Below are 25,122 nucleotides of genomic sequence, written 5' to 3'. Positions count from 1 at the left end.
TGCAACAGCAAATAGGTTTTGTTGCTATTGCAGTTTGACAAACCATTTCTGAAAATTCAGATCTCAAAAAAGTGCCTTACTAAGCTGAGGGGAAAGCTGGGAGTGTGCTGAAGAATGTTTGAATACTGCCAGGGAACTGATGAGAACCTGAAATGTGCTCTGTGTGTTTTCTTGCTACCTGTGGAGAGGGAGCTTCATGCCAGCAAGTGGAAAACAGTGGTTTTCATTGTCTGCCACTGAATAGGTTTGATCAAAGGTTTTATGATAGTATCAAAGGCTATGAGTTGATACAAGCTGGAGTAGTAACCTTGAATATTTTCCCCTGATTACATAAAGATGCAGTGGTGGACAAAGCAGACCAAGTTCAGTTATAAAACCTGATTTTAAGGTTTTTGGTTTTCTTCCAGCCTTACATGACTAAGATAAAAGACATCCTATTTAACTTTTAATATGCTTAATGAGAACAGAGACAAGCATTTGCAATTAAAAATCAAAGTGGCTAAATTTAAACTGTACACAAACCTGAACTTCCTTGGTATTATCAGTTACCATGGAATAATTCAGGCATCAGTGAGAAATCTTCCAATGTAAAAAGAAAGTGATATTCATGGTTTTTACTCTGGCAGTATGAAGAAATTTTTTAGCAAAGGGATGAATTCAGTATTGGGTCAAAGAACAGGCTTTCATTATTTCCCCTTGCCTGAATCTTTTCTTCAGAGTTCTGTAAGGTTATCAGAGGATGGAAATAAAAAAATTTAAAAATTAAAAAATTAAAAAAAAAAAAACAACACCAAAAAAAAAAAAACACCAGCAGGAAAGATGAAAGCAAAGGAAACAGGGCTGTACAGTAATTTATTTTGTTAAGTCCCATCTCCATCATAACACAAAAGGAGAAGGAGGAGTTGGGGAGAAGTTTCCTGAGAGGTCTGCCTGAGAGAAAAGGAGATCCAAAGGCAAAGGGGAAAGGACCCAAAAATGAGTCAAAGCTGGATGTAGTGAAAAGTGATGTCCCTTGACCAACCCAAACCCCAAAAAAACAAACAAACAAAAAATAAAACCGAAACAAAATAGATGGGAAAAAGCCACAAGAAATAAAAAGGAAGATCAAGGGAAAGAAAAACAGAGAAGATAGAAAGCACATTGAAAGTACCCAGAGAAATGGATGGCAAGAGGTATTGCAGCGTAGCAAAGAGGAAGATAAGCATAGGGTAGGGAGCTGCTGGGAGTACTGAATTCACAGTAAAAAAAGGATTGAAGAAAGGGAAAAAGGGTATTTTCCAAAGATAAGAGAAGACAGAAGGAGAAAATTATAGATTAAGACCACAAAATTTCAAATGAAAGGGAAAGAAAAATAGAGAAAATAAGCCAGAGATAAAGAGATGATGGGAGGAAGAAGTCAGGGATCATTAGAATGACACAACTACCTTGGAGAGATGGTTCATTTTCTTTGAGATGTGGTGATTTACTATACATTTGAAAAATTATACCATTAGATTCTAGAAGCTTGGCCTAAGCACCAGCTTTGTGAGTAAAGCATGCAGTGTGAGAATACCTATGAAGTCTGTGTTGTTTCCCCATAAATTCAACATTTGTCAGTGGTCTAAAATACCCAATTATAACTTCTGGCAGCAATCTGGGTCCTTAAGAAAACATTGAGTCAGGTGCTAGTAGGCAAATGAACAGCACGTTGTAACTTTCCATTAGCTTCTTTATTTCAGTTCAGTAAGAAAAGGAAATTTGAGTAGTCCTCAAAGCAGAATATTTTATTAACTCTGCTCAGTGTTATTCTGCCTTGTGCGTTGGCTTTGAGAAAGAAATTCCTACTGAGGTCACTTGCACTTGTGTCAATGATCAGTTAACAAAACAAATAGCCCACCTCAACTTCTGCAATTACAATCCTTAGCACACTGGATATAAAACTAAACTTGAGTATTCACATTCCCTCAACAGCTTGAAAATAACAGAGCAAGTCTAGGGGCAGGCCATTCCTTCTAGGCCAGAGACAAATTAAAGCAATAAAACACACTGTACAAAATAATTAACTGAATGCACAGAACTATATAGATTTCACCACACAAAATGTAGGAGAAACAAATGCTTCTATACATTATCCAATTGTTGAGCACAGTATTTTCTATTGATTTTAACAACTTACTATTTGTTGACTATTACCTAAGCTTTGGTGAAGGCAGCAGTTAAATACAGAAAGCTTTTCTGCTAACCAATCCTATTAAGAAATAGCTGCAAAAACAAAAGGTATCCTTTACTTCTTTAATCAAGCCCAGGGGTACAAAAGGCCTCAGTTAACCACTGGCCACCAGACTTTTTTGCAGATTTGGTTGATCAACTGTTGGTTGCTGGCTAAAGAACTGCATGGAAAGGACTCTTTAACCAGGTAACCGGGCATCTGACAACATTTTATGTGACTGACAGCTGCATATTGACAACCAAAAGATATCTTTTATGGTGTTTCTTCTGTGAGACATAGTCTTTAGCAATAGGATGTAGTGTCTGATTTCCCAGTTGCTGTTGGACATCTTAAACAACAGCTGACAAGAGGCTCTATGCAAAACAATTTCTGTGTTGTCCTGCTTGAATTTTGCCTAAACTGATGTCCTAGAAAATTTTACAAATGCTGAAGTCACCTTTTTCTTCATTATTTTTTTGTTGTGTGCCCCAATTCAAGTCTTCCCAGCACTCCTGGGAGCTCAAATCTTCCAGCTGAGCATCATTTTGTGACAGCTTCATGGGGTCTTTTCCATTTCTGTGAATTTAGTGTGCTTTGGAATGGAAAAGGGGATTATTAATGCACATTTCTTCACTTTAAGTTGAATCTTGTAAGAATTCAGTTCCTAAAGCAGGTTGGACTTGGGTGAAAATTGAGGAGGGAGTTTATGAAGAGTATGTGGGTACTCCAGGCAGGGAGGCTGCTCTTGCTGTGGCTCACCAGCTCTCTATGAACTGCTCTCTCCTGGACATTTCTACTGGAAATATTTTGTCAGTCTGTCCATACTAAAACCAAGATATTGTTGGGATTATTTTTTCTTTAAATGACAGGGAAATAAATGAAAGAGGAGTCAGTGATCCCAATGCCCTTATAGATTTGGATTGCAGATGTAGTGCAGTTTTATCTTTCAGATTTCCATTGTACATCCTCTAGAGTTTTCTGCTTTTGACCCTTAATAGTGCTGTGATAGTGCAGTCTGAGTTCCAAGGTGGTTGCACTGGATAAACCAGTTCCTTTATATTTTCTGTGTTAGTTGAAGCAACAGAACACTCTAAACTTTGATGTAGTGACAAGCGTTTAAGTAACTCATCTGTATCAGTATTGTGGTTTTATTCATTTTCTCTGATCATCCTCAACTGTGGCCACACCAGGCCAATGTATTTTTCTTGATTAATTGACACAATCTGCACTTTGCCAGAAAAAGAAGTGAAAGCTCTCAGATATTCAGCAGAGTTCAGTGGTTGCATAGGAAGTAGATGAAAAAAACTGGCTGTAAGATCTGTTGTAAAGGCATTATAGACTTTAGTGTTCTAAGTTCCTTATAAACAATGAAATTGTAAGTACATATGAAATAGATTTTGCCTGCTGTAATATTGATATACAAATGAAAGACCTTCCATAATTCATTGTTCGTATAGTCAAAAATTTCTAATGAAGAAGGGAAGTAAATTTTTGGGTTTGCCAGCAAAACAGGAGAACAAAGCCCATTTCAACAATGATGATAGTAAGGATAACAAGCTGGTATGTGGGATGAACAGAAAGAGATTGCCAATTGGATATCAAAGGAAGTAGAAGACTGACAACTTTTCCATCTTCATCATATTACATCAAACCTAGCAATGTGAAAGCTGTCATTAGAATAAATAAAAGAAACTGAAACAGAAGTTCAAAGCACTATAAAAGATAAATTTTGGGTGGGATGAACATGACAAGCACTGTGCTCAGTAAGAGTTCCCATCACCCATCTGCCCAAATCCACCGGAATGAGTGTGAGATTCTGTTATTGTCTGATCTAGTCTCTCATTTCAACCATCACAGAGAGAGAACAAAAGTAAAAGGATCTAACTGCAGAAGCAGCAAATGTTTTGCAGAAGCAGTTAAACGAGACAAAGCTGAAGAGGGAGCTTCATGCCACCCACCTCGATGTTTCTGCAGTAGTTGCATTTGCTCCTTGCTGCAATGACAAGCTCAAATTTTCATCAATAAATGTTGATTTGTTTTCTCCTAATAACAGTAAGCAGCTCCCACTCAAAATCAATTTCAACTTTGTTGGCAAGACACTGCACATTTGTCTTCACCATGACTGAGCTGCATAAAGGAACAATTGAATTGAAAATTAAATGAACAATAATTGAAAATAAAAAGTGCCTTTTTAAAGAAAAATCAGTGCTATGCTGAATTTCCAGAAATGTTATGTTGGTGGGGGAGTTTGCCTTAAAAAAGGTAGGGTTGGGCTAAAAGCTTAAGTGTATAAATATGTGCCCATTAATGTACATAATTAAAAATGGACTTTAACTTCAGAAGGATAAAACGGCTCTTCAGCAACTTCCTAGGGTTTTAGTTCTGGCAAAAGCAACAGAGTTTCTACAGTAATTATATATCCAACACATTTGGATATGCTAATTGGATCTAAGTTCTAATTAGTTTCTTTGTGTGACTAAGAATGACAATCACTGAATTAATTTAATGCAGCTTTGTTCTGAACTTAGTACTGTTTTCAATATTTTTCATGTGAAAATGTAGCCCATGAAATGCTTTGCTTTACAGGATGTCAGTGGTTTGTCACGTACAAAGTGCAGTGCACGTACATTTGCTGCATTTTGCTGTACTGTTATAGGCCATACCCTTGAGCATTAGGTTATTCAACACAAAATGTTGCAGGGCTTTGCCAGGGAGGTGGTGAGGACCTGGAATGTGTCAGGAGTCCATCCATGACTAGAGAGCAGCTTCGTACACTGTGGAGGACCAGAAAGGAGCAGAGGGGGCTGCTATGATCTCTTGCTGGTCTTCAAGATCGGACAGGAGCATGAAATGGGGAAACCACATGGGGATAATTTGTACTTTTATTTAGGAACAGCCACAGGAAAGACAAGCAATTTCAAGAGATTAATAGGACAGGTCCTGTTTTGTTTCTTCTTGTATCCTGTCATTGCTTTCAGTTTCTCCGGGGTTTGGATCTGGTAGATCCTTGATTCAGTCACTACTTGTGATTACAAGTATGCTCAGCACTACCCTCACTCATTCCCTGGTCTGTAGGGTAGCCATCCCTTCAGAAGGGCAAGCATTAGCTGTGAGTACTTCTGAAAACAGCAGAGAGAAGTGAAGACATTATTTTAATGCCATCTTCCTCTGAGAAGATGGAACATAGAATCATGGGATCATTTAGATTGGAAAAGATCTGTGTGACCATTGAGACAAACCTAACTTGTCTATCATTGCAGAAAGTTTTAATTTTTTTACAATTTGAGAGATTCATTTCTTAAGGAGGCATCTTCAAAGAAATTATAAGAATATATCAAAATTAAAAAATTTAGAAGTTGCTCTATTCTAATAGGTGTAATGAAGAAAACAAATATTTCAGATTACCCACTTCTAAAATTGTTAAATAACTTTATTTAAAATTTGTTCTTTGTTTTCTGTTTCACTTTGAAAGAACTATGAAACACATATACAAAGCTTTTTCACGTGAAGGACTGAAAATAACAATTTCTGTAAATTCCTGTTCAGCAAAACCCCTTTCTTTACAAGCCCTTTTAGATGGTTTGAGGCAACCTGCCATTTCTGTATTTCTGTGTGAAATACAGCAATACTTTCCATGTTTTACAGTTTATTTCTCTCAGATTATGGTGTTGAATTCTTCAAGAGAATAGTCTTAGTAGAGGCCACTGGAGCCAATAATACCCTACTGATGTTAATCTTGGTTTATCAGACAGAGCAAGACCTTTTGTTCCTTTACGTAGGAGTCAGAAGATGAGCATCTCTGGAAAGGTTTCATTCACAGTCCATGGAGAAGGTGATTCAGGGCAAGGCTGGTACCTGTCTCTTTGGCTGTGTCATGACTTCAGATAGGCTATGGGTTTACCTGCCATAATTGAGACTCTGCTCCAAAGTCCTCTGAAGTCAGTCATTGTCCTTCTCTTGGGATCTGGATTTAACACGGGTAATTTTGCAGGACAGCTGAGTGTGGTAATGAATTTCAAAAATAAAACTGGTTATGTTGGTGTGCAGTGCTAAGGGATGTGTGGTTGATTGATTTGTTTCTCTATGCTTAAAAAAAAAGCATCTACCATCATACAAAAACCCGAGCAAATTACATTTTCAGAGAAGCTGAACTACAAGTCAGTATCTATTAAACCTAGACTGAAAAGCAGCTAACCCTAAAGACATTCATGAGCAAAAGCTTCATCCACAGAAGCTCATGAAATGCAATAGCACAAATGCAAAGAATGGCATAGATGAACTTCTTTTTCTGCATTGTCTATTGTGGTACTCTCTCAATAGTGTGATGTGCCTATCCAGTGGCCTTTTCCTCAATCATCTTTAAATGTGATTTTTAAACTGGCTTAAAATCACTGGTGTTTCATTACCAATTAGTAGTATAAGCTTTAATTAAAGCTGGTGTAATTCCTTTTGTCAGAGTTCCACTAGGAATGATGGGCTGGAGCAAAGAGCGTGCTAAATTGATGGTAGCTATTATTTCTCCAATTAGTGTATTAATGAAAGTAAGGTAGAGATATTGCTACAGCTACAGTACTTTTTATATTTTTTCACTAATATTGATATCCTCTCTTTTAAAGCAGTGCATATAACCCCAAATCCTGGATGCTGTCATCCATTGCACACTGGTATTTAAAATCAAAACCTGATATCCTTAATTGCTTGATTTTCAGTTTCCAGATGAAACTGTGCACAACCCATTCCCTGAGTTTTCATCCCATTGAGTTAAGAAGACATTCTATTTCATACATTCCTGCTTAAAGATACCTATTAGGAATGACTATCAGAGTTTAATGGGCAATGAGAAAATGATTTTTGTTTTCTCTTTTAGCTTGGCTGCTGGAATCCTGTAACTGGTCTGAATGGGTCACTAACAGACAGAAAGCTGGAGAACAACATGCGAGGAGTGGTTCTGCGTGTGGTGACTGTGTTGGTAAGCAGATGTTCATCCTTCTGCACTACCAGGAATGCAGTTTCTTCCTTTTGCCACATCTATTAAATGCGCTGTTTTACCAATAACGTAGTTGGTGTTAGAGGGTCTGATTTCAGCTGGTCAGAAAAAACCAGAAAGATGGAAAATTTCCACAAAATAAAATTATTTATCAGTACAGCACTTCTCAGACTGAATCAAACACATTAGAACCTGTTTCTTTCTCAGGCATATTCTAAATTAGGTAACACAAGCATGTGAACTGATAAAGGGCAACTTCAAGTGCCCTGTTAGCTAAAGCTGCCTAGCTGAAGCTCTAAATTATTCCAATCACCTCAGCAAATTGTGTGCAGTCTAACATAAATTGTCACACTCAGAAAATATTCAAGGTCAGCTTAGGACAAGTAATGGTTGTTTGGTAAAATATTCACTGTCCCATCCTGGCTTTTCATCAGCCAGGTTCTTCCCCTTTGTGCACATCTTATGTTAAGAAGAATTCTTGTTTTAAAGCTGAACAATGTCTACCAGAATAGGAATTTGTGTTATGAATTCCTGCCATAAACTTAGTTTGAGGAGAAATTTTTAAGAGTAGGAAAAAAAATAAAGAAAAAAATATGAGACATATATCCCTCTTTGAACCAATGCCCAAATACAAAGTTATTCCAGGGCTGCAGAGCTGTCAAGGTTAGATTGAGCTTATTTCTCTCTTGCTGCTCTCTACTTGTGTTTGAGTTCAGTGTCCAAAGGCCCAGCACTTTTTTATAAAGAGCAAGAGTTTTCAGGGTTTGCATTGCTGACAGTACACAATGAAGAAAGAAGCTCCATCAGGGGTGGAAAGTGAAATCACCAGGGAATGTCAGTGCCATGGACAGAGCAGTTTCATGCCCCTGCAATTACTTTATGGGTATTTCAACACCTTTACTTGTCAGGGTGAACATTCTGTTCCAGCTCTTAATATATTAGAGAACTTCCTGTGGTAGTATCTACAACACAAAACAAACCAAACAACAACAAAACAACCCCAAAACAAAAAGCAAAAAAAAACCCCACAAACCTAAAGAAGATCCCAAAGCCAAACTAAACAACAGCAAAAGCCAGCCAAGGAAAAATGAATGCACAGAAAAAAAAAACAAAACAAACAAACAAAAAAAAAAAAAAAACAAAACAAAACAAAACAAAAACAAAAAAAAAACAATTAAGCAATAATAATAATAATAATAATAAAACAACAAACACAAAACAAAAGAAAGGAGTAACGGAGAGGGAGAAGATTGTACTTTATTTACATGTTCTTCAAAATAGCATTATGGTGGCAGTGGCTGGTCTCTGTTTTGCCTGATACTTCTATTAATTGGTTCAGTATAATTATCTGTTGACAAAAATGACCTGTGGATTTTGCCTAGAAAATAAATTTGAATTAGAATATTAGCATTGTTTTTATTAGTAGTTCTTCCCTCTCTCCCCACTGTTCCTGCTTTATCCCTAGTTATCTTTGTTACCTTGACAGAGGGCTTCTTCTTTCATGTTATTATAACATGGATATTTATCAACTTGCAAAGATACACAAAAATAATTGCCTATGCTGATAGGATTCTACAGTAATTATAAAAGCAAAGACAGAAATTTGAAGTACAACACAGCACAGGGCATTTCAGTCTCCTCACTAATTTTATATCTTCTGGGTAGGACAAAACTGGAGATCTGTATTTAATTCATGTGATAAAAATGTGTGACTATCACCTTGGATGTGAGAGCAGGAGGGATTTCACCAATTAACTTTATTTTTGTGATGATCTTTATTATATTTTCTCTTCCATCTTTCTCTTAGTTCTTCAATTAAGTCAATACATTTCTCTTAAAATAAAAAATCTATACAGACTGTGAACTATTAGTTATTGTTATTAATTCTGCCATTTTCTAACATAATGATCTTGATCCAGGGAAACAAGTGTTAAAATTAAATAGTAAATCTTTGAATATTAATAGGTTTCTTTTTCATTGAGAGTTAAGAAGTTTACATTAATTTGTAAATTGGCTTTGTTAGCAGTTCAACTCTCTCATGCCTTTTTAGATAGCACCCCTTCTCCCAATTTTCATTTTGTTATGCTTTCAGGTCGAAAAGGACTTTTTTTTTAAACTGTAGTAGAATTTGAGAGGATAGCAAATTTTAACTCCTGGGTTTATATTGCACGACACTAATGAAATAAAACCTTCTGGAGTCTGAAAATCATAAATGATTGTGACTTATTTCCTCAGTCTTTCAAAAAGCAAATGCTGAACAATGCTCGTCATCCACATCCATCTACTAATTCCTTTCCCTAAGTAAAGTTAATAATTATGAGCTATGTATCTGCAGACCTTAACCAAAATCTCTTTGTGAGTATAGCCCCAAACTGGAAATTATCTGGTTTCACTTGGCAGAGAATCCTGGCTCTGCTGCAGTAAATGTGAATGCTTTCTTTTCCATAAATAGCAATAAGAAATATTTAAGTGGTTTATTCTGAGGAGAACTATGGTCAAGTTTGTTTACACATAATTCAATGTTTTAATCTGAGTTAGATTAGTACCACACTTTCTATACTTTTAGAAAAGGCTTATTTTGTCTAACCTAAATATCAAATATCTCTGTCTTGGACTGCTTCCACATATGAAGCTCAAGTCTGAACTTTGTGTTTGACAAGTTGCTCTTAAGTTCAAGTCACTTGCTGGTGAATTTCTGAAATGTATTCTGAGTTCCTGAAATGTAGCTCAATCAAAGGTCAGCATAGCTGTTCCAAACAAATTCAATGTCTTGAATGAACAATAGCCCAAGAACAAATTTAGCTATATATCCATTTTGGCTGTCTCAATTTATTCTCTTTTTCAGTTGTTCAGTTTTATTGAAAAAGACCTAAAATACAGCCAATATTCTCATAATATCATTTTACTAGCCAAAGCAAATACTGAGTTATTCATATGAATATTAAGACATTGAAAATGGAATGAGATTTGGTCTATTTGACAATGAATAAGCCAGCAAGTATTTGTAAAATTGTATTTTCTTAAAAAGCCCCTGTTGTTCAAAAAAGGAAAAAGTTTGAACTTCCCTGTTTTAAAGCATTAAAACCTTGACTGAAAAGTACATAGCCTTTCTTGAAAGTGCATAAGGTATAATATCCTAGTGGAGCAAAAGATACTTGTGGCTTTACATGAAAATTCAAAACAGCTCCCAAATAGGAGTATATTTTCATATCTGGAGGGTCCTGAGAAGGCAGGTAGGATAAAGGAAAGAGAGATAACAGCAAGCCATGCTGAATTATGCTTTGCCATACATCCCTGTACACAGTATTTCAAGAGTTATTACCCAGATTTCCTGCACAGAGCTGCAGGTTGGTCACCCTTGGCTACAGGTGGCTGCTGTAGGATGTGATGTAGTGAAAGGACTGGCAAAAGGGTAGACAAGAATAGAAAGAAAAAATAATTAAGAAACTTCATTTGCACCATGGAAAATGTTATCATATGTAGACTAGTTTAATTCTCAGCGGTTGGTATTTAATTCATGAGCATTTGTTGCCCAGATTAGAAAAGAAAGAAATTTGAAAGCAGACAATGTCTTTAGGGACATTGAGCTGGCAGGAGGTCTGCATCTTCAGTCCCTTTTTCTATTGAATTTACCCTCAGAGATGAAAAGTAAGATATGAAGCTAAGGCCTGGTTTTTAAAGCTGAAACTGTTTTTGGGATTTGAATTCCAATACTGGCTTAAACAAAGTTAAAAAAGAAAAAGTTCCTTCTGAAGCTGAGTAACTTTCTGAGTGACTGGGAAAAGGACAGGCATAAGGAAGATGAAATAAGACAGTATTTAAGCATATGCAGAGGAACAAACAGAAGTGATAAAGCATTACAAATGTCGAGGCAAAAACATCAGTGAATGACTGTACAATAAAGATGAACCTCAGGAAAGATTATGTACAGGACACCTCAATAAATATTGAATAAATATTTTAATAATGTGAAATAGTTTCATAGATAATGCTTCTTATGCTTTCTCCCAATATTTTTGGTGATCCCATTCCCCCATTTTCATAACCGAATGCTGTGAACTTCTGTAAAGTCTCTTGCTTTCATCAGGCAGCTCTATCTCTGCCCTAGAGCACAAAATCTTTTAAGAAAAATAATTGTAATTGAGGCATGTATGAACTGTGTGTATATATATATATATATATGTATTTGTATATTGGACTACAGTAGTACCCAAAATAGTAGCAATTCAAATCATTATTACAAAAGCAGAAACTAATATTCCTTGATAGAGGCAGAACCTGTCTTTGTATTCCTCTTCCAATCACCACACCTGTACAAGGGCCAAGTTTAAATTGCTACTGACAGGCCTTTTTTAACACCTGGTTTATCTCAATTTGAGCTACCTAGCTTGTATTAAAACAGGCCATAAACCCCTTACAGTTATTCACTTCTGGGATCATTCATTTGACAAACTTTAATCTCACAGCCTGCTGGGAAACCCAGCACCTTTTTTTTTTTTCAGTTATTGTAATTTTCAACCTGTTTTTCTAAAGTAGTGGATACTTTATACTAGGTAAGGTGGTTAGCAAGCAATTCAGATGTTCTGGGACCTGGCTGGGGCCACAACTTGGCAGCAAGGTAGGTGTAGTGCCAAGCCTGGCAGGACCAACCTAACTCATCTCTATGTCAAGGGCTACCTCTCATGGCTCTCTGGCTTTTATCTTCTCACTGACCCTTACCCAGCTGCTCTGTGGGCATATTTGCATTCCAGAGCAATTCACACAGTTCACAGGAATTTGACTTTGAAAGAGAAAGAGGCTCTTACTCTGGCTCTAATTATCCCTCCGTTCTACATAAGGTAGAAAAGGAGGTGAACTGCATGGCATAGCTCCTTATGAACATGAGCCCTTGCAAGGCTGCTGGAAGGAGTCCAGTGTAGTTGCCAGCAGGTTAATTTACCCATACCACACTTTTGTTAATTCAGGTATCTGAACTATCTGCATTAAAGCCACCATTGTACTCTTTAGACATACTCTAAAGCACTCCAATCCATTCCAAACTCAATCCATATTCCTGTCATATGTCTCAGAAAGAGCTGTTACCTGCATTAAGTTATTGTGAATTAAAATCAATACACAAAGCCTGACAGCATTTAATAGACCATTGGCATAGATCACTTTGAAAGAAAATTTAGTCCTGTTGCTGAGAAATGGGAGGAAGAGGGGCTGGGAAGAGAGGCTAACATTCTTTGTTCATTTCTTGTAAATAGGACTAAACTAAAAATCATAATAAATCTGGAAGTTACCATTTTACTCAGGAGGGAAAAATACTCTTTAAAGTACTGTAACTAAAAAAGCAAATGTCACGTCTATTTGAAGATAACAATAAACAGATAAAAAAAGTGACAGACTACACACATGGATAAGAATAGGCCAAATGTAAAACCCCCTTAATATTGTACTCACTTTCTGGGATGTGAATGAATTTTTTGCTGTAGAAAAGGTGACATTTCTGTTAGTATAACTGACTTTCTAATCAATCTGTTTGAAAAGCACAGGATCAGAGAATGGTGGGTTTCAGTGCCAATACAGTTACACAGCCCATTGGTACAATATTTAGTTATCCAAGATCTTGTAGATTTTGATTCTTCATCTGTGTTTTAGTATTATTAAGGGGTGGGGGCTGTGTTATGTTTTGCAGCTATTTTATTACTGCTGATAGTGGGAGAATTTCTGTAATGAAAGAATGAAATGTTTCAATTAAATTTTGGTCACTGTTTCTAACACGAATTAATCTACATTGTTGTTCGATTAAAAATAACAAGCTGCTTTGCTGTTCCTAGCCAAATCAAATCCCCAAAACAGCAATCAATAAAGCAGTTGAACAAATTAAGTATTTGGGACTGCATATTTCACCAAAATCTTTTGGGGAAGGAAATGCAAAATACCTAACATGTAAAAGGGGACCATTCATTATTTTTTCAGTCAAGGAAAAAGTGGTTTTGCCTAGCAACAAGACAATAGAATCTTGTGCTTGAAAATATTTTGGTTATAGCTTATCAGATATAGTGTTCCTTGTTGGTTATAATGGCCGTACTTGGGCATCCAGTAGCCATTGGAAGGAAGTTGAGGAATCTAGTAATAAGTATAAATTTCAGTTTTGGGAGCAGTTTCTTAACATTTGGAGTTTTTAAAGTGAATATTTGCTTCATGAGATTGCCCAGGCTCAGCCTGGGCTATGGAAATTATTTAATGTGCCTGTCCACTATTTCTAGAGTCAGTGTCAAGCACAGATTGACAGTCTTGCCCACAACTGAGCTTCATTTCTCACTTTCTTTTTTTTTCCTTTCTTTTTCTCTTACTACTTTCAGTGGAGAAAGAGGGAAAGTGTAATGAATGTAGAGTCCTACTGAATGGAGTGTCGCTATGAAAGTATCATATTCCAGTGCATTCAGAAATTTTTGATGAGTAGACACAGAGGTCATTTTCATATGCATTATGAATTTTAACCACCCATAGAATTACCTAATTTCAAAACTCTCTTCATAGAATCATTTAGATTGGAAAATGCCTTTAAGATCATCAAGTCCAACCACTAACCCAGCTCTGCCAAGCCCACCATTAAACCATGTCCCAGAGTGCCACATCTACATGTCCCTAACATCTACAAATGTCTCCAGGGATGGTGACTTCACCACTCCTGGGCAGCCTGCTCCAAAGCTTGACAGCCCTTTCAGTGAAGAGATATTTTTTCCTAAAATCCAAAGTAGTTTGTCCCTGGAACAACTTGAGGCCATTTCTTCCTGTCCTATAGTTTGTTTCTTGGAAGAAGAGGCCAATTACCACCTCTCCATAACCTCCCTTCATGTACTTGTGGAAAGCAATTATGACTTCTGAGCCTCCTTTTCTCCAGGTTAAACCCCTCCAGCTCCCATAGAGCTCCAATTTGTGTTGTAAATCCCAGTAGTGATTAGTTTCTCTAACCTCAAAAGCCATTTTTTTACCCAGTATTTTCTGTATAGTGCCCTGGCTAGGAAGTTTCTCTCCATGCTAAGGGGTAAAGAGGATTTAGCTGACCAGGAAAATAATCCAAAGCTTTCTGGTTTGCTTTTGCTTTTTCATTTGTAAAGTACATCCTAGCTTTTTTAGCATTTTTATATTTAGAACAAGCAAAAGAACTTCACAAATATGTGCAGCAGAGCAGTGTATCATAGCTCCATATAATTTCTATCCTGAAATTATTCTCAAAGCCACAGAATCCACACTTTTAATTGGCAAGAAAATCTATCTTATTGCCCAGTGATCTCCTAATGAGGTGGTGGGAACAGGTGAAATTATGAACAGCTGAGCTGAGACCACTACTTCCTTGTAAACAGCCCACTAAGCACAACTTTTTTTTTCCTGTCATGTATTTAATTAGAGTGCTGTGTTTAAGATCTGAATGAAACTTTTCTATTCTTTCAAAAACATTTTCTGTAATTTGTCCAAAAAGAGAACTTCTTTACTAAAATACTGGGTATTTAAAACCTGATTTTTATTGAGGAACTAAAAGATTACTATCAAAGCTTGGAATTTAAAGTCACTATTCTACTGGCTAAAAATCATCCCAATTAGAGACTCTGGGTTTAGGGAACTGAACTTCTGAAAAGCTGTCATTCTCTTGTTCTCCCTCCCTGCCTCTCTAAGGCTGGAATTTATTGCTTGACTTTATCATCCATATCTGTAGCACAGCTACAAACAGATGTTTCTCTTTGATTGTCTAATTAATTAACACAACCAAGTTAAAATCAGCCTAATTGTTCTTTTCTGCTATTTAGCTTGAGTATTACTCCTTCTGTTTCCAACCATGAAGGTCTTCTGTGCCCAACAGCTTTTCTTTCCTTTCCTAATTTTAACTTTATTAGGGGGTATAGAAAAGAATATAAAATTATTACTTCAAACCAGATATTTTATTGATATAGCTGAGAATTTCATCAGAGTAAATAAGACCTGTATTTTGTACTTTTAAGTCTTAGACTTTTGAAGCATTTAGAAAATTGTCCTGGTTCTGGCCAGGACAGCGTTAATTTTTGCATTAGCCAGGAGGGGACATGGCTAGGAACCACAGGTTATGCTATGCCATCTCACACCAGTTTCCAGGGATGCTGGAAATTTTAAATTACATCAGTCTTAATATGTAGCACATTGTTAACCTCTATCAGTCTTAGTTTGTGACTTCTTTAAAATGTGTGATAATAGTGAAATAAATGGAGAGAAACATTTTCTTGAGCTACTTCTCCAAATTACGTGCCCTATCATGTCATCTTGCCAATGCTTTCCCTTTTTAATATCATCTTGCCTTAATCTTGGGTTCACCTTTATCCTTCCTAAGCTGTGCTAGTCTAGCATTTTGCAGTTTCTCTTGCTTGGGGATATAATTGCCTCTGAAGCCAGACTTTGGCTTCCTACAGCCATAAAAAGCAATATGGACAGCTTCACCCAATATAACCTTCACCTGTTTGCTGCTGACTTTCTCTTTGCTGCAGGTGCTTTTGGCTGTGTGGTGCTTAGCTGTCCATCACAGTTAACCCACAGTCCTGTGTAAAGTCCACCAAGTCTTAAACCACCCTTATTTGGGTCAGGACAGCACAGCTTTGATCCCAAGAAGAAGCAAGGCAGTGGTCACTGTGGAGCTCTTTTGAGAAGGAGCCCTTGTCACAGATTTAGTAGTGCTGCATTCAGTTGACATCCAAGAAGGGAGCATGTTGAAGGCAAAGTTGAATGAAAATAGCCCCTCTCTGAAAGGATCTCCATTGAAGTTGGGTGAAAAGCCATCCCCTAAATATACTGGATGTCCACGTGGTTCAGAGAGGCATATCATCAACCATGCAAAAACAAGAAGTTAAGGGTGTGCAATCCATTAATTTTCTTTTTTTTTTTCTCCTCTGTCATGAAAGACTTATTTGCTTTTCCAGACCTCCCTGGTTTTACAGGCTGTGAAGTCTCCTCTTGCCCCATAGAGGCTCGTAAGTAAGTCCCCTAGAGAGGTGTCTCCAAGAGGAAGAAAAGGAGAAACAGGAGCAGTGGCCTTCCTTGGATCACCTCACGGTATTCTGGAGCATTTTAGGTTTGAAGGGACTCTTGGGTGGCAGCTGTGTGGAGCAGGGTAAATGTTAGGGCAGGCTGTTGGAATGCTGTCCAGGAGAGTTTGGAGCATCTCCAAGACTGACAATTGTATGGGTTCTCTGAAAAAGAACTTCTTATATAGTCTGAATTAACATTTACTTTGGACAGAAAGAGTGTCAGGATTTTCTTTAATTTATTGGGGTAGAATGAAACCTTCATCATCAGGGTGAATTTTTCCACCTCCAAAATCATCAGTTAGCACATCAGATTTTCACATCTATTTTGTACAATTTCATTGTTGTCCTCGTTGGTTTGCCATGTTTATTTTCTTTCTGCAAGTTTAACTTTCTCAAGGATGTAGACAATCATTTTAACACCCATGTTGTAGGGATGTATGCACCTTTCCATAGCTCCCGTAACACCCTCCCAGTGCAAAAAAAAAACCCAAAAAAACCAACAAAAATCAAACAAAAAAAAAAACAACTGGCATAGTTCAAGCTGCAGCATTTATGAGGGGAAAAATATAAAGACAAATATTTTTGTCCTCTTTGGATGCAATCTCAGAAATTTAAAAAATTGCAAAAAATATAATCATGGTAGTAGATTGGTTTTGTTTTGTTTAGAATGTGATTAAGGGGTTTGCTTGTCCAGACTTCAACAAAAATTGCAAAATGTTAGTTGCTTTGCATAAAGCTGATTGACTATTTATATTTTGTTACATATATACAGGACACTGGACATTGGGATTTTTTGTAAGTCTCTCAACAGCAAACAATATTGCATTGCTTAATAAAGGACTATTAAGTCCTAATAAGGATATTAGCTGTGACAAACTGCATTTTAAACAGCATATTAAATCACTAAAATGAGCAACTGGATAGAAAATCAGCTTATGAGCAACTATTTTTGAAATAATTTCGTGATAAAAATTAATCCTTTCTAATATGAAAATTATCAACTTCTAAAATGTCCTTTGTACACGTAAATATTTAGAATTTTGTGCATAGTGTGTTTCAATTTATGAACTACCATTTTTATTTGTTGCAGAAACATTTATTCCCTGTCATTTTGAGTCTATGTTATGGAACCTATCATTCACGTAATTAGCAATGCTGAATTCACTTTGTGCTCTCATTTAAGAGTGGCTTTCATCAACTTAGTCTCAATTTCTTCAATGTTCTTGGTAGCTGGGTGCTGGAAAGCTACTTTAAAAAATTCATTTTACTTTCTCTCCTCTGATTTTAGTTAATTTCTATGATATTGGATACAAAAGATGCTTTCTTATTTCGAGAACATCCTGCCTGCAATTCAGTGACACCTATTCATATAGAAGGCCATTCCAGCAAGCTAAAAAAATAAGTGAGGTAGAGGATTAGTGAAAAAATTGTAAAAATACTCTGGCTTCAAAGTAATTTACGGCTATAAGTAGTAGAATAATAAAGAAATATTTTAAATGCCAACAAAAATGCCACTGTATATATAATTAAACTTTGGGCCACAAACACTGCAAAAAATCAATTCTGTTTTCTTCTCTCTGCTTGTCAGTTTTGCAGACCAGGGCAAAGTGGTCAGGGAATAGTTTCATGGGCTTGTCCTGGCCAGGCCATGACAAGTCAGAACTAACTTTTTTGCACTTCAGAATAGATGCTTCTGTTAACCTTACACAAAATTACAGCACTGTGTAATGAATTGAAAAAAAGACATGTTGCATATTTTAAAAACTACCTATGCATTACAGCACTTTAATGCTTTTGGGGATGATTTAATATTTTGCTGTACTTAGATTAGGCAGATGTTTTCAGAGAAAATAAAGAACAAGCCTAAGTGAAATCCATCTATAGCAAATATATGTTTTTTGTCTTTAAAAATATGAACTGGTTTTTGTATCCTTTTTGAAAAAAAAAATATGCAGGGGAATGTCTAGAAATTAATTGTGCAACAGCAATAATAACAGAGCAGGGGCAATTTAATAACAAAATAGAGAAAACTATTTCAAGTCTTTGGAAAAGAAGGAAAAGCATGTTGTTTGGAAATTTGAGCTTTCAGTATCAGCTTTTGGTGTCTATTTCTATCCTTTATGATGGTCATCTTTTAGATTAATATTCATCAATCATTCTCATAGACAGTCTTAAGTCCCTAAACTAATCAAATGGAGTTTCTTTGGACAGAAATATTTAAATTTAACTGGCCTATATTCAGGTTACAGTAGAAGGACAAGAGCAACACGTTTTTCGGTTTTGCCATGTTTTTCTTTCCTTACAAGATGAATAATGGCTGCATTAGATAGTGTTTTCCCAGCTAGTGGAAAATGGCAGTGCTGTAGAATCCTCCATACTTATGACCAGACATTGAGTGTATGTCAGTCCTGCTGACCATAAGTGTGGTCAGCAGGCATTACTAAGAAGCATTCAGTTGAAATGTTTCAGCAGAAGATCTATTTCTGCAATATATAATAGAAAATATAATTTCTCTGTTGAAGGTAATCCAAAACAAACTATCATTTCATAGAATGTAGGGAGCACTGCTAACAAGGTGCTTTAGGAAAGTTTTGTGTAAGTAATATTTTAATAGTTCCTTCTTTAATTTAAAAAAACATCAGCACCCAAACATGACATGTAATTGCTTTATTAATAGATTCCTCCTTTGGTTTTTTTTGGTTTTTGTTTTGTTTTGTTTTGTTTTGTTTTTTGTTTAGGAAGAGCCCTTTGTAATGGTGTCTGAAAATGTTCTGGGAAAACCAAAGAAGTATCAGGGCTTCTCAATAGATGTGCTGGAAGCCTTGGCCGCTTACCTCGGCTTTAAATACGAAATTTATGTAGCACCGGATCACAAGTATGGGAGTCCTCAGGATGATGGGTCATGGAACGGCCTGATAGGAGAATTGGTGTTTAAGGTAAGGTCATTAATCATTTGCTAAGTAATAATGCATGATACAGTTAAGAAATATGTGTTATATTCTGCTTGCATCAGCCAGTAACCAATTTTACAGGTAATTGATAACACTATGTTTATTTCACTTTGCCAGCACTTGAATAGTGTGCATTGGGCAGCACCAAAAGGGCTGGATACTTGCTAGTAGCTGTTTAAGAAGCAGGGTGATCTCTCTTTTTTCAACCAAAGTAAAATCTAAATGTAGTCAAATAATGGGATGCACAGCATCCTAATTAGTTTGGCAAGACCTGACACAAATGAATTGAAGAGGCTGTTCAAAAGAGGAAAAGTTGGTGTTGCAGTAATTTGTGATACATTACATAAATAATGTATAGCACTTAGAAAAATGTTGATGTGATAAATATATGAAGAATATAATCAACAGAAAATGTTTTATTGATATATAATGACAACACATTATGTAGATGTATGAATCAAGAGTAATATATTATCTATTCTGTAATTAATAAACCATTTAGTCTACCTAATTTGACATTAATTGTTCAATATTGTATTATAAATAAATTGAACCCAATGCATATGCAATGTTTTCCTTTTTTCTTTTTGCCACTCCTTGCATCTTATCTGTTTGGAGTTTCTCACATTGAGAGAAAAAAGACTAGGCAGACTTCTTTCTGCCGGTGCCTCATTTGTACAGTGAATATATGTATTTTATTTGCTCTTAATTAACATGTAAGGGTAGCTTTTGCAGCTGTACAGTCCTACATTTGTTGTGCTTCCTTAAAGAACTGCAGTAGATATTAATGAAAATAACTTAGGCATTGGCTACAGAAGTGTTTTTCCAAACATGCAGGTGGAATTTAATTTATAAGCACAGCTAACGGTAAGGAGCACCATGGTCAGGCACAGGACCTAAGTCTTTCAATAAAGGAAGAGAATTTTTTTTAAAGAAAATATTATCCTTCATGGGTTAGAAACTATTGATAGGTTTAACCTACTCTGCCTTCCTAATCAGAAAGTCTGTTGGAATGGAAAAACCCAGCTACTCATACTGTACCCATATCACCTTTCATATACCTACGCTGTAATAATAAACTTCCTTTGCCATCTCCCTATGTCCTTATGAAGCTGGAATGTGAGATTGTGTATTCACAATTGGTTAGTTGGACATAGCTAGAAAAGTAGATTTTCCATCATCTTCTAAGCCTTGGCAACCAAAAATCTGTCATCTAATTTTGAGACGTAACACCACAATGGCCCGTTGATTTATTTTTAACCATTCTTTCTGCCTCTAAATCTGATGTTATGCTACACCCTACTCTGCTGTACTCATCAGACCGCTGCATTACAGACTGGAGGGATCTTAATTCTAGATGATCTGGAAATGGAATTGGGCCTAGAATATTTTTGATGTGTCTGCAACAGATGATTGGTAAGGCAGGACTCATAACAACTTAAATAGCTCCAAAGAAAAAACAAGTATGGCATTTTTGTTCCCTTGGCAGGCAGGGATTCAAAGGAATGGCTATTGAAGGTGGTAACCACCCACATCTGTAAATCCATGTCTCAAGTGCAACAGATTTACCAGCCTGCAATGATTTTGCTGTAAATGAGTCTTCATAGGTATGAAATCTTTCTGCGCATCCTACAGTGTATGAAGGGTTAATGGAACTGCATTTGGAATTCAAAACCCGTGTTTTCCCTATACTGTGGCAGTCTATAATTTTTCGTCTTCCTTACCCTTGCATAATTAATTAGCAGTAAATGTTCACTGTGTCCTTCTCTCCCTTTCTCTGTCCCTCTTAAGGCAAAAGAACCTCTGGGCAAGCAGCCAGTGTCTATCTACCCTACCAAGTGCAAGCTGTTCTTGTAAGGCTGCTTTCTTATTTACTGTGAGCTGTGTTCTGCCCCCAGAACTCACATTTTCATCCAATTGGCAGCAACTTTATAAGGGGAAGTAAAGGAGCAGAGAATAGTTTTAAATTAAAGGCCTAACCTGATTGAGAAACAGCATTTCCTTGTTTTCCCAACCAAGTTGTGCATGACAGTCTGGCCAACAAGTGGAGGAATTCCAGAAACAGTGGGCGTACTCTTTGCCTGTTAGTGTGTCAGCCAGGAATGAGTTCTGCAAGAGACAAGTCTCACTTAATGGTGATGGAAAATAGCTGCCTTCTCTTTTTTAGTGCACAAAATCATACAACCATTTAGGTTGGAAAAGACTTTTCAGATCACCAAGTCCAACTGCTATCTAGTACTGCCAAGTCAATCACTAAATCAGGTCCTGAAGTGTGCGTCTACTTGTCCTTTCAGTACAAGGGAGGGTGACTCAACCACTTCTCTGGGCTGCCTGTTCCAAAGCTTGGCCACCTTTTAGTGAATGAAGGTTTTTAACATCTCCTGGCACAACTTGAGGCCATTTCCTCTTGTCCTATTTCTTGTTACTGGAGAGATCAATCCCCACCTCAGTCCGGCTTCCTTCCAGGCAGTTGTAGAGATCATCTCATTGAGAAAAAGGTGCCTTTGGCCACTCCAGAAGATGTGCCATATGAAATAGCAGTTGCTGTAGCAACCACATAGTTTCTGTGCTCAAGATCAATATTCACTTCTTGCATTAACCATCTTCAGCCTGCAGCAGTCTCTGGTGCAGGTCCTGGTATCAGGGAGAGCAATCCCAGGCTGATCTTGTTTGCAGCAGCCCTGCTAGAGTTTGGATAGCAGGGCAGGAGCCCAGCTGTGCCAAGTACATGCCCTAGGCCAGCAGCTGGCTTCACAAGCATGACATCGTGCCTAGTTCATTCTGTTCCAGCTTTGAAGACCAGGTTTCCGTTGGCTGCTAAAATAGGAGCTGGAATCAGCAGAACATAGTAAGTGGTCCTTAATTTGAACTTGGAAATTGATTCAAGCCTCCCCTCCTTTGATTGTCAAGACCTGTATTAGGTACACACTTGGTTAATGCACCTTTTCTAGTCAAAATAACCTGAATGTAACCCTGCTATACAAAGGTTTCTGTTTGCTAAACACCTGAACCAAGTGGTCTTCAGAGAATAAAAAATGCTCTTTGAGAGAAGCACATGAGGCTCTTGTCCCTCTCCTGTCAAGTGACCAGGGCTCTCACTGCATCTTGTAGAGATTCATCTCACAAACAGGATTAGTTCAGAGAGCAGCAGCTCTCTGTGGAGAGGCTAAAACCATCTCAAGGGAGCAGTGCTTTACCACAAATCTTTCTCTTACTGTTAATGATCTGTTTTCTCACTGTGATTCCTTTAGTTGCCCTCTATCCAGATGGTCTGTATGACAGGCAAGAGAAGTGGCTAATGCCACTTCTGGGAGAGCACACTAGGCTTTCCAGCATGACTCTGGGCTTTCTGGTGATATTCACATCCATCAACCTTTGCTAGTCACATCTTGCCATGCTACCTTGATTGTGAGGATTTTTTTCCCAGTGAGGAGCAGTGAGGAAGCAAATAGCATAGGGAAAGCAGCCTGATTCCACTTAGGTCCATCAGAAAAGGAAAAATACATGCTTAATCATTTCTAAGAGAAGCTGCAAATCAAGCAGAAGCCTCTTGTGAGCCTCTTTTTCTATTGCGCTTTCTTAAAGGGGGGTAGTATAAGAAGGGAGAAACCATACAGGAAGGACAAAGTGAGAAAGAAAAAATAACAGCTGAGTATAAGGAGAATTATTTGGATCCATGTGTATTAGCTTGAGTAAAAATGTCTCTCTGAATGGTTTTTCATGTCCATATTAATGACTACATAATGTGGGACTACGTTTTATCACTTCTAGCATTTGTTGAAACTTGATTTAATATTGAAAATGGATAAAAGGCTGGGCCTCACAGGACCAGTTTAGAATAGATGAATTTATTTTTCCTGTTCTTGATGATGAACCACAGGAAGATTGATTTCCATGTGTATGAGATGTGCTTGCTACAGCAGTAGCTTAGGGATATTTTCAGGGATTTCTAGGCTTTGGTGATAAGCTGGTTCTGTGACACCAGTAGCAGTGCTATCAGACCCTTTAGGTCTTTTCTTTTGGATTTTCTCATTCTGGTTATGTTGCTCTACAATGGCCTCAGGAGAACTGCTGCTAAGGAAGATAAATATAAATTTCTATGCAGGTCACACAGAGCAAAATAATGCCTTTTGCTGTTTTTTCAGTCTGTTTCAGGAGTCACAGTTTCATTCATGAGAAAAGTGTAAGACATATGATGGTTTTTTGATTTTGGCACTGCAAAAACTTAGTGAGTGGAGAGCTATACATGTTTATAATTCAGATTGGCAGCTTTATATCTAAATATTGACATAATTGCATGAATTTGCCTTTCTATCTCAAAAGCACTTAGTGAACCTTTACTTCTTCGAGCTGATGTCTTCTGTGATCCAATCTGACATGTTAATGACAAGCTTTTAATTTTTTTCATCTTCCAATTTTGAAACACAATGACAGAATCTATATGTAATCAAGGATGCTCACTATCAGTAAATCAAGTATCAAAATAAGCTTAAACTTGGTTTTGTGCTAAAACTGTAGTTTTCTGGGAAACTGGTGTTTATGATCCAATTTAGCAAGTAAAGAATATGAGTTTATATATTTCAGTGTAGCTTTTTTTCCTTTTTTATTTTTTTTTTTTATTGAAACAGCTAAACACCTGAGTGCTGAAGAAGTCAGGGTTTACCTCTTTCCTTTCTGTTTTTCACTTTACTACCTCTCAAGAAATAAAGACATATAGAAGCACAGAATGGCTTAAAGACCATCTCGTTCCATCACTACTGCCATGGGCGGGACATCTTTCACTAGATCAGGTTGTTCAGAGCCCTTCCTTGAACACTTCCAGGGATGGAGTATCCACAGCTTTTCTGGGCAACCTGTTTCAGTGTCTCACCACTTTCACAGTAAATAATTTCTTTCTAATATCTAATCTAAACCTACTCCCTTTCATTTTGAAGACATTCCCCCTCATCCTGTGACTCAAGACCATTGTAAAAGGTCTCTCTCCATCTTTCTTTTAGGCTCCTTTCAGGTACTGGAAGGCTGCAATTTGGTCACCTCGGAGCCTTAATTATATATGTAGCATATAAAGTACCAAGGCATAATTATATCACAATTGTTGCTGCGGTTAGAATAAAGAAAATGCAACATTTCCATTAGCACAATGTTGTTCCGCTGTCATAGCTGGTTGATAACTGGAACTGAACCATAATTCTGGGGAAAGTAGAGGGACTACTTCCCAGAGATGCAGATTAGAAGCAGTATTTCCATAGATACTGTGGTGTCTCATTCTTTTCTTTAATAATCTTCAATTATTTAATTGGGGGGGGGAAGTGTTTTGCTGTAAAAAAGGGGAAAAAAGCATAAAGAATTCTATTAGTCATACAGTCAACTATTATTTGGTAAAAGTATCTTTACTGGTGTATGTTGCTTTTCAGTAGAGGATCCTTAAGCATCTTACAGATTGCAATTTGAATGAGAAACTCAATGATCTAGTATGGTAGGGAAGTATTTTAGTAATATACTGACAATTAGTAACCCAGCTAACCTAATCAGCAAAGGCTGAGTCTAGGACTTTTTCTCCCACATGTCCTCCTTTACCCCTAAATTCCTATTTTCTTTTTGATACACATTCAGGGGAAAAGGCCCAAATCTATGCTATTCATTAAATGCAATCATAATTTCTTGTTTGACAACTATTGGACTTGTGTGTTTGTAAATTGTTTGAAAAACATATTTATGTTCACAGTTGTGGAAGACAATTCAAGTGCTGGCTGGTTTGCACCTTGCTCATTGGAGCTGGGGCTTGACTGTCAGCAGGTGCTGTGAACCACTTGAGTCACTTGTTGAGCAGAAGGTTTGTAATGAGAGGATAGGGAGACTTGGATAACCTGAACGTTTCCATGGATAATTATAATTACTCACTGAGTTTGCTGCTGCCCATGGGCAAAGGGCAGTTGAATCATCACTCACAAAAAT

General features: G+C 37.0%; 1 protein-coding gene across 6 annotated transcripts in view; it reads left to right on the top strand.

Moving 5' to 3' along the window:
- Positions 1–25,122, top strand: part of GRID2 (glutamate ionotropic receptor delta type subunit 2) — a 679,709-nt gene that overhangs the window by 531,736 nt on the left and 122,851 nt on the right. For all 6 annotated transcript variants that reach the window (XR_004148251.3, XM_021550296.4, XM_021550297.4 and 3 more), the window contains 2 exons: positions 7,056–7,157; positions 18,955–19,152. Coding sequence is in view for 5 of the 6 variants with exons in the window: in XM_021550296.4 (XP_021405971.3) it covers positions 7,056–7,157; positions 18,955–19,152 (300 nt within the window). In the remaining variant the exon portion in view is untranslated. The remainder of the gene's footprint in view (positions 1–7,055; positions 7,158–18,954; positions 19,153–25,122) is intronic.

Source organism: Lonchura striata, chromosome 4 (assembly GCF_050655825.1).
Source record: "Lonchura striata isolate lonStrDom1 chromosome 4, ASM5065582v1, whole genome shotgun sequence".
In the NCBI taxonomy this organism is placed as follows: domain Eukaryota; kingdom Metazoa; phylum Chordata; class Aves; order Passeriformes; family Estrildidae; genus Lonchura; species Lonchura striata.
The sequence above is the reverse complement of the archived record's forward strand: the minus strand, read 5'-3'. Positions and strand labels throughout refer to the sequence as shown.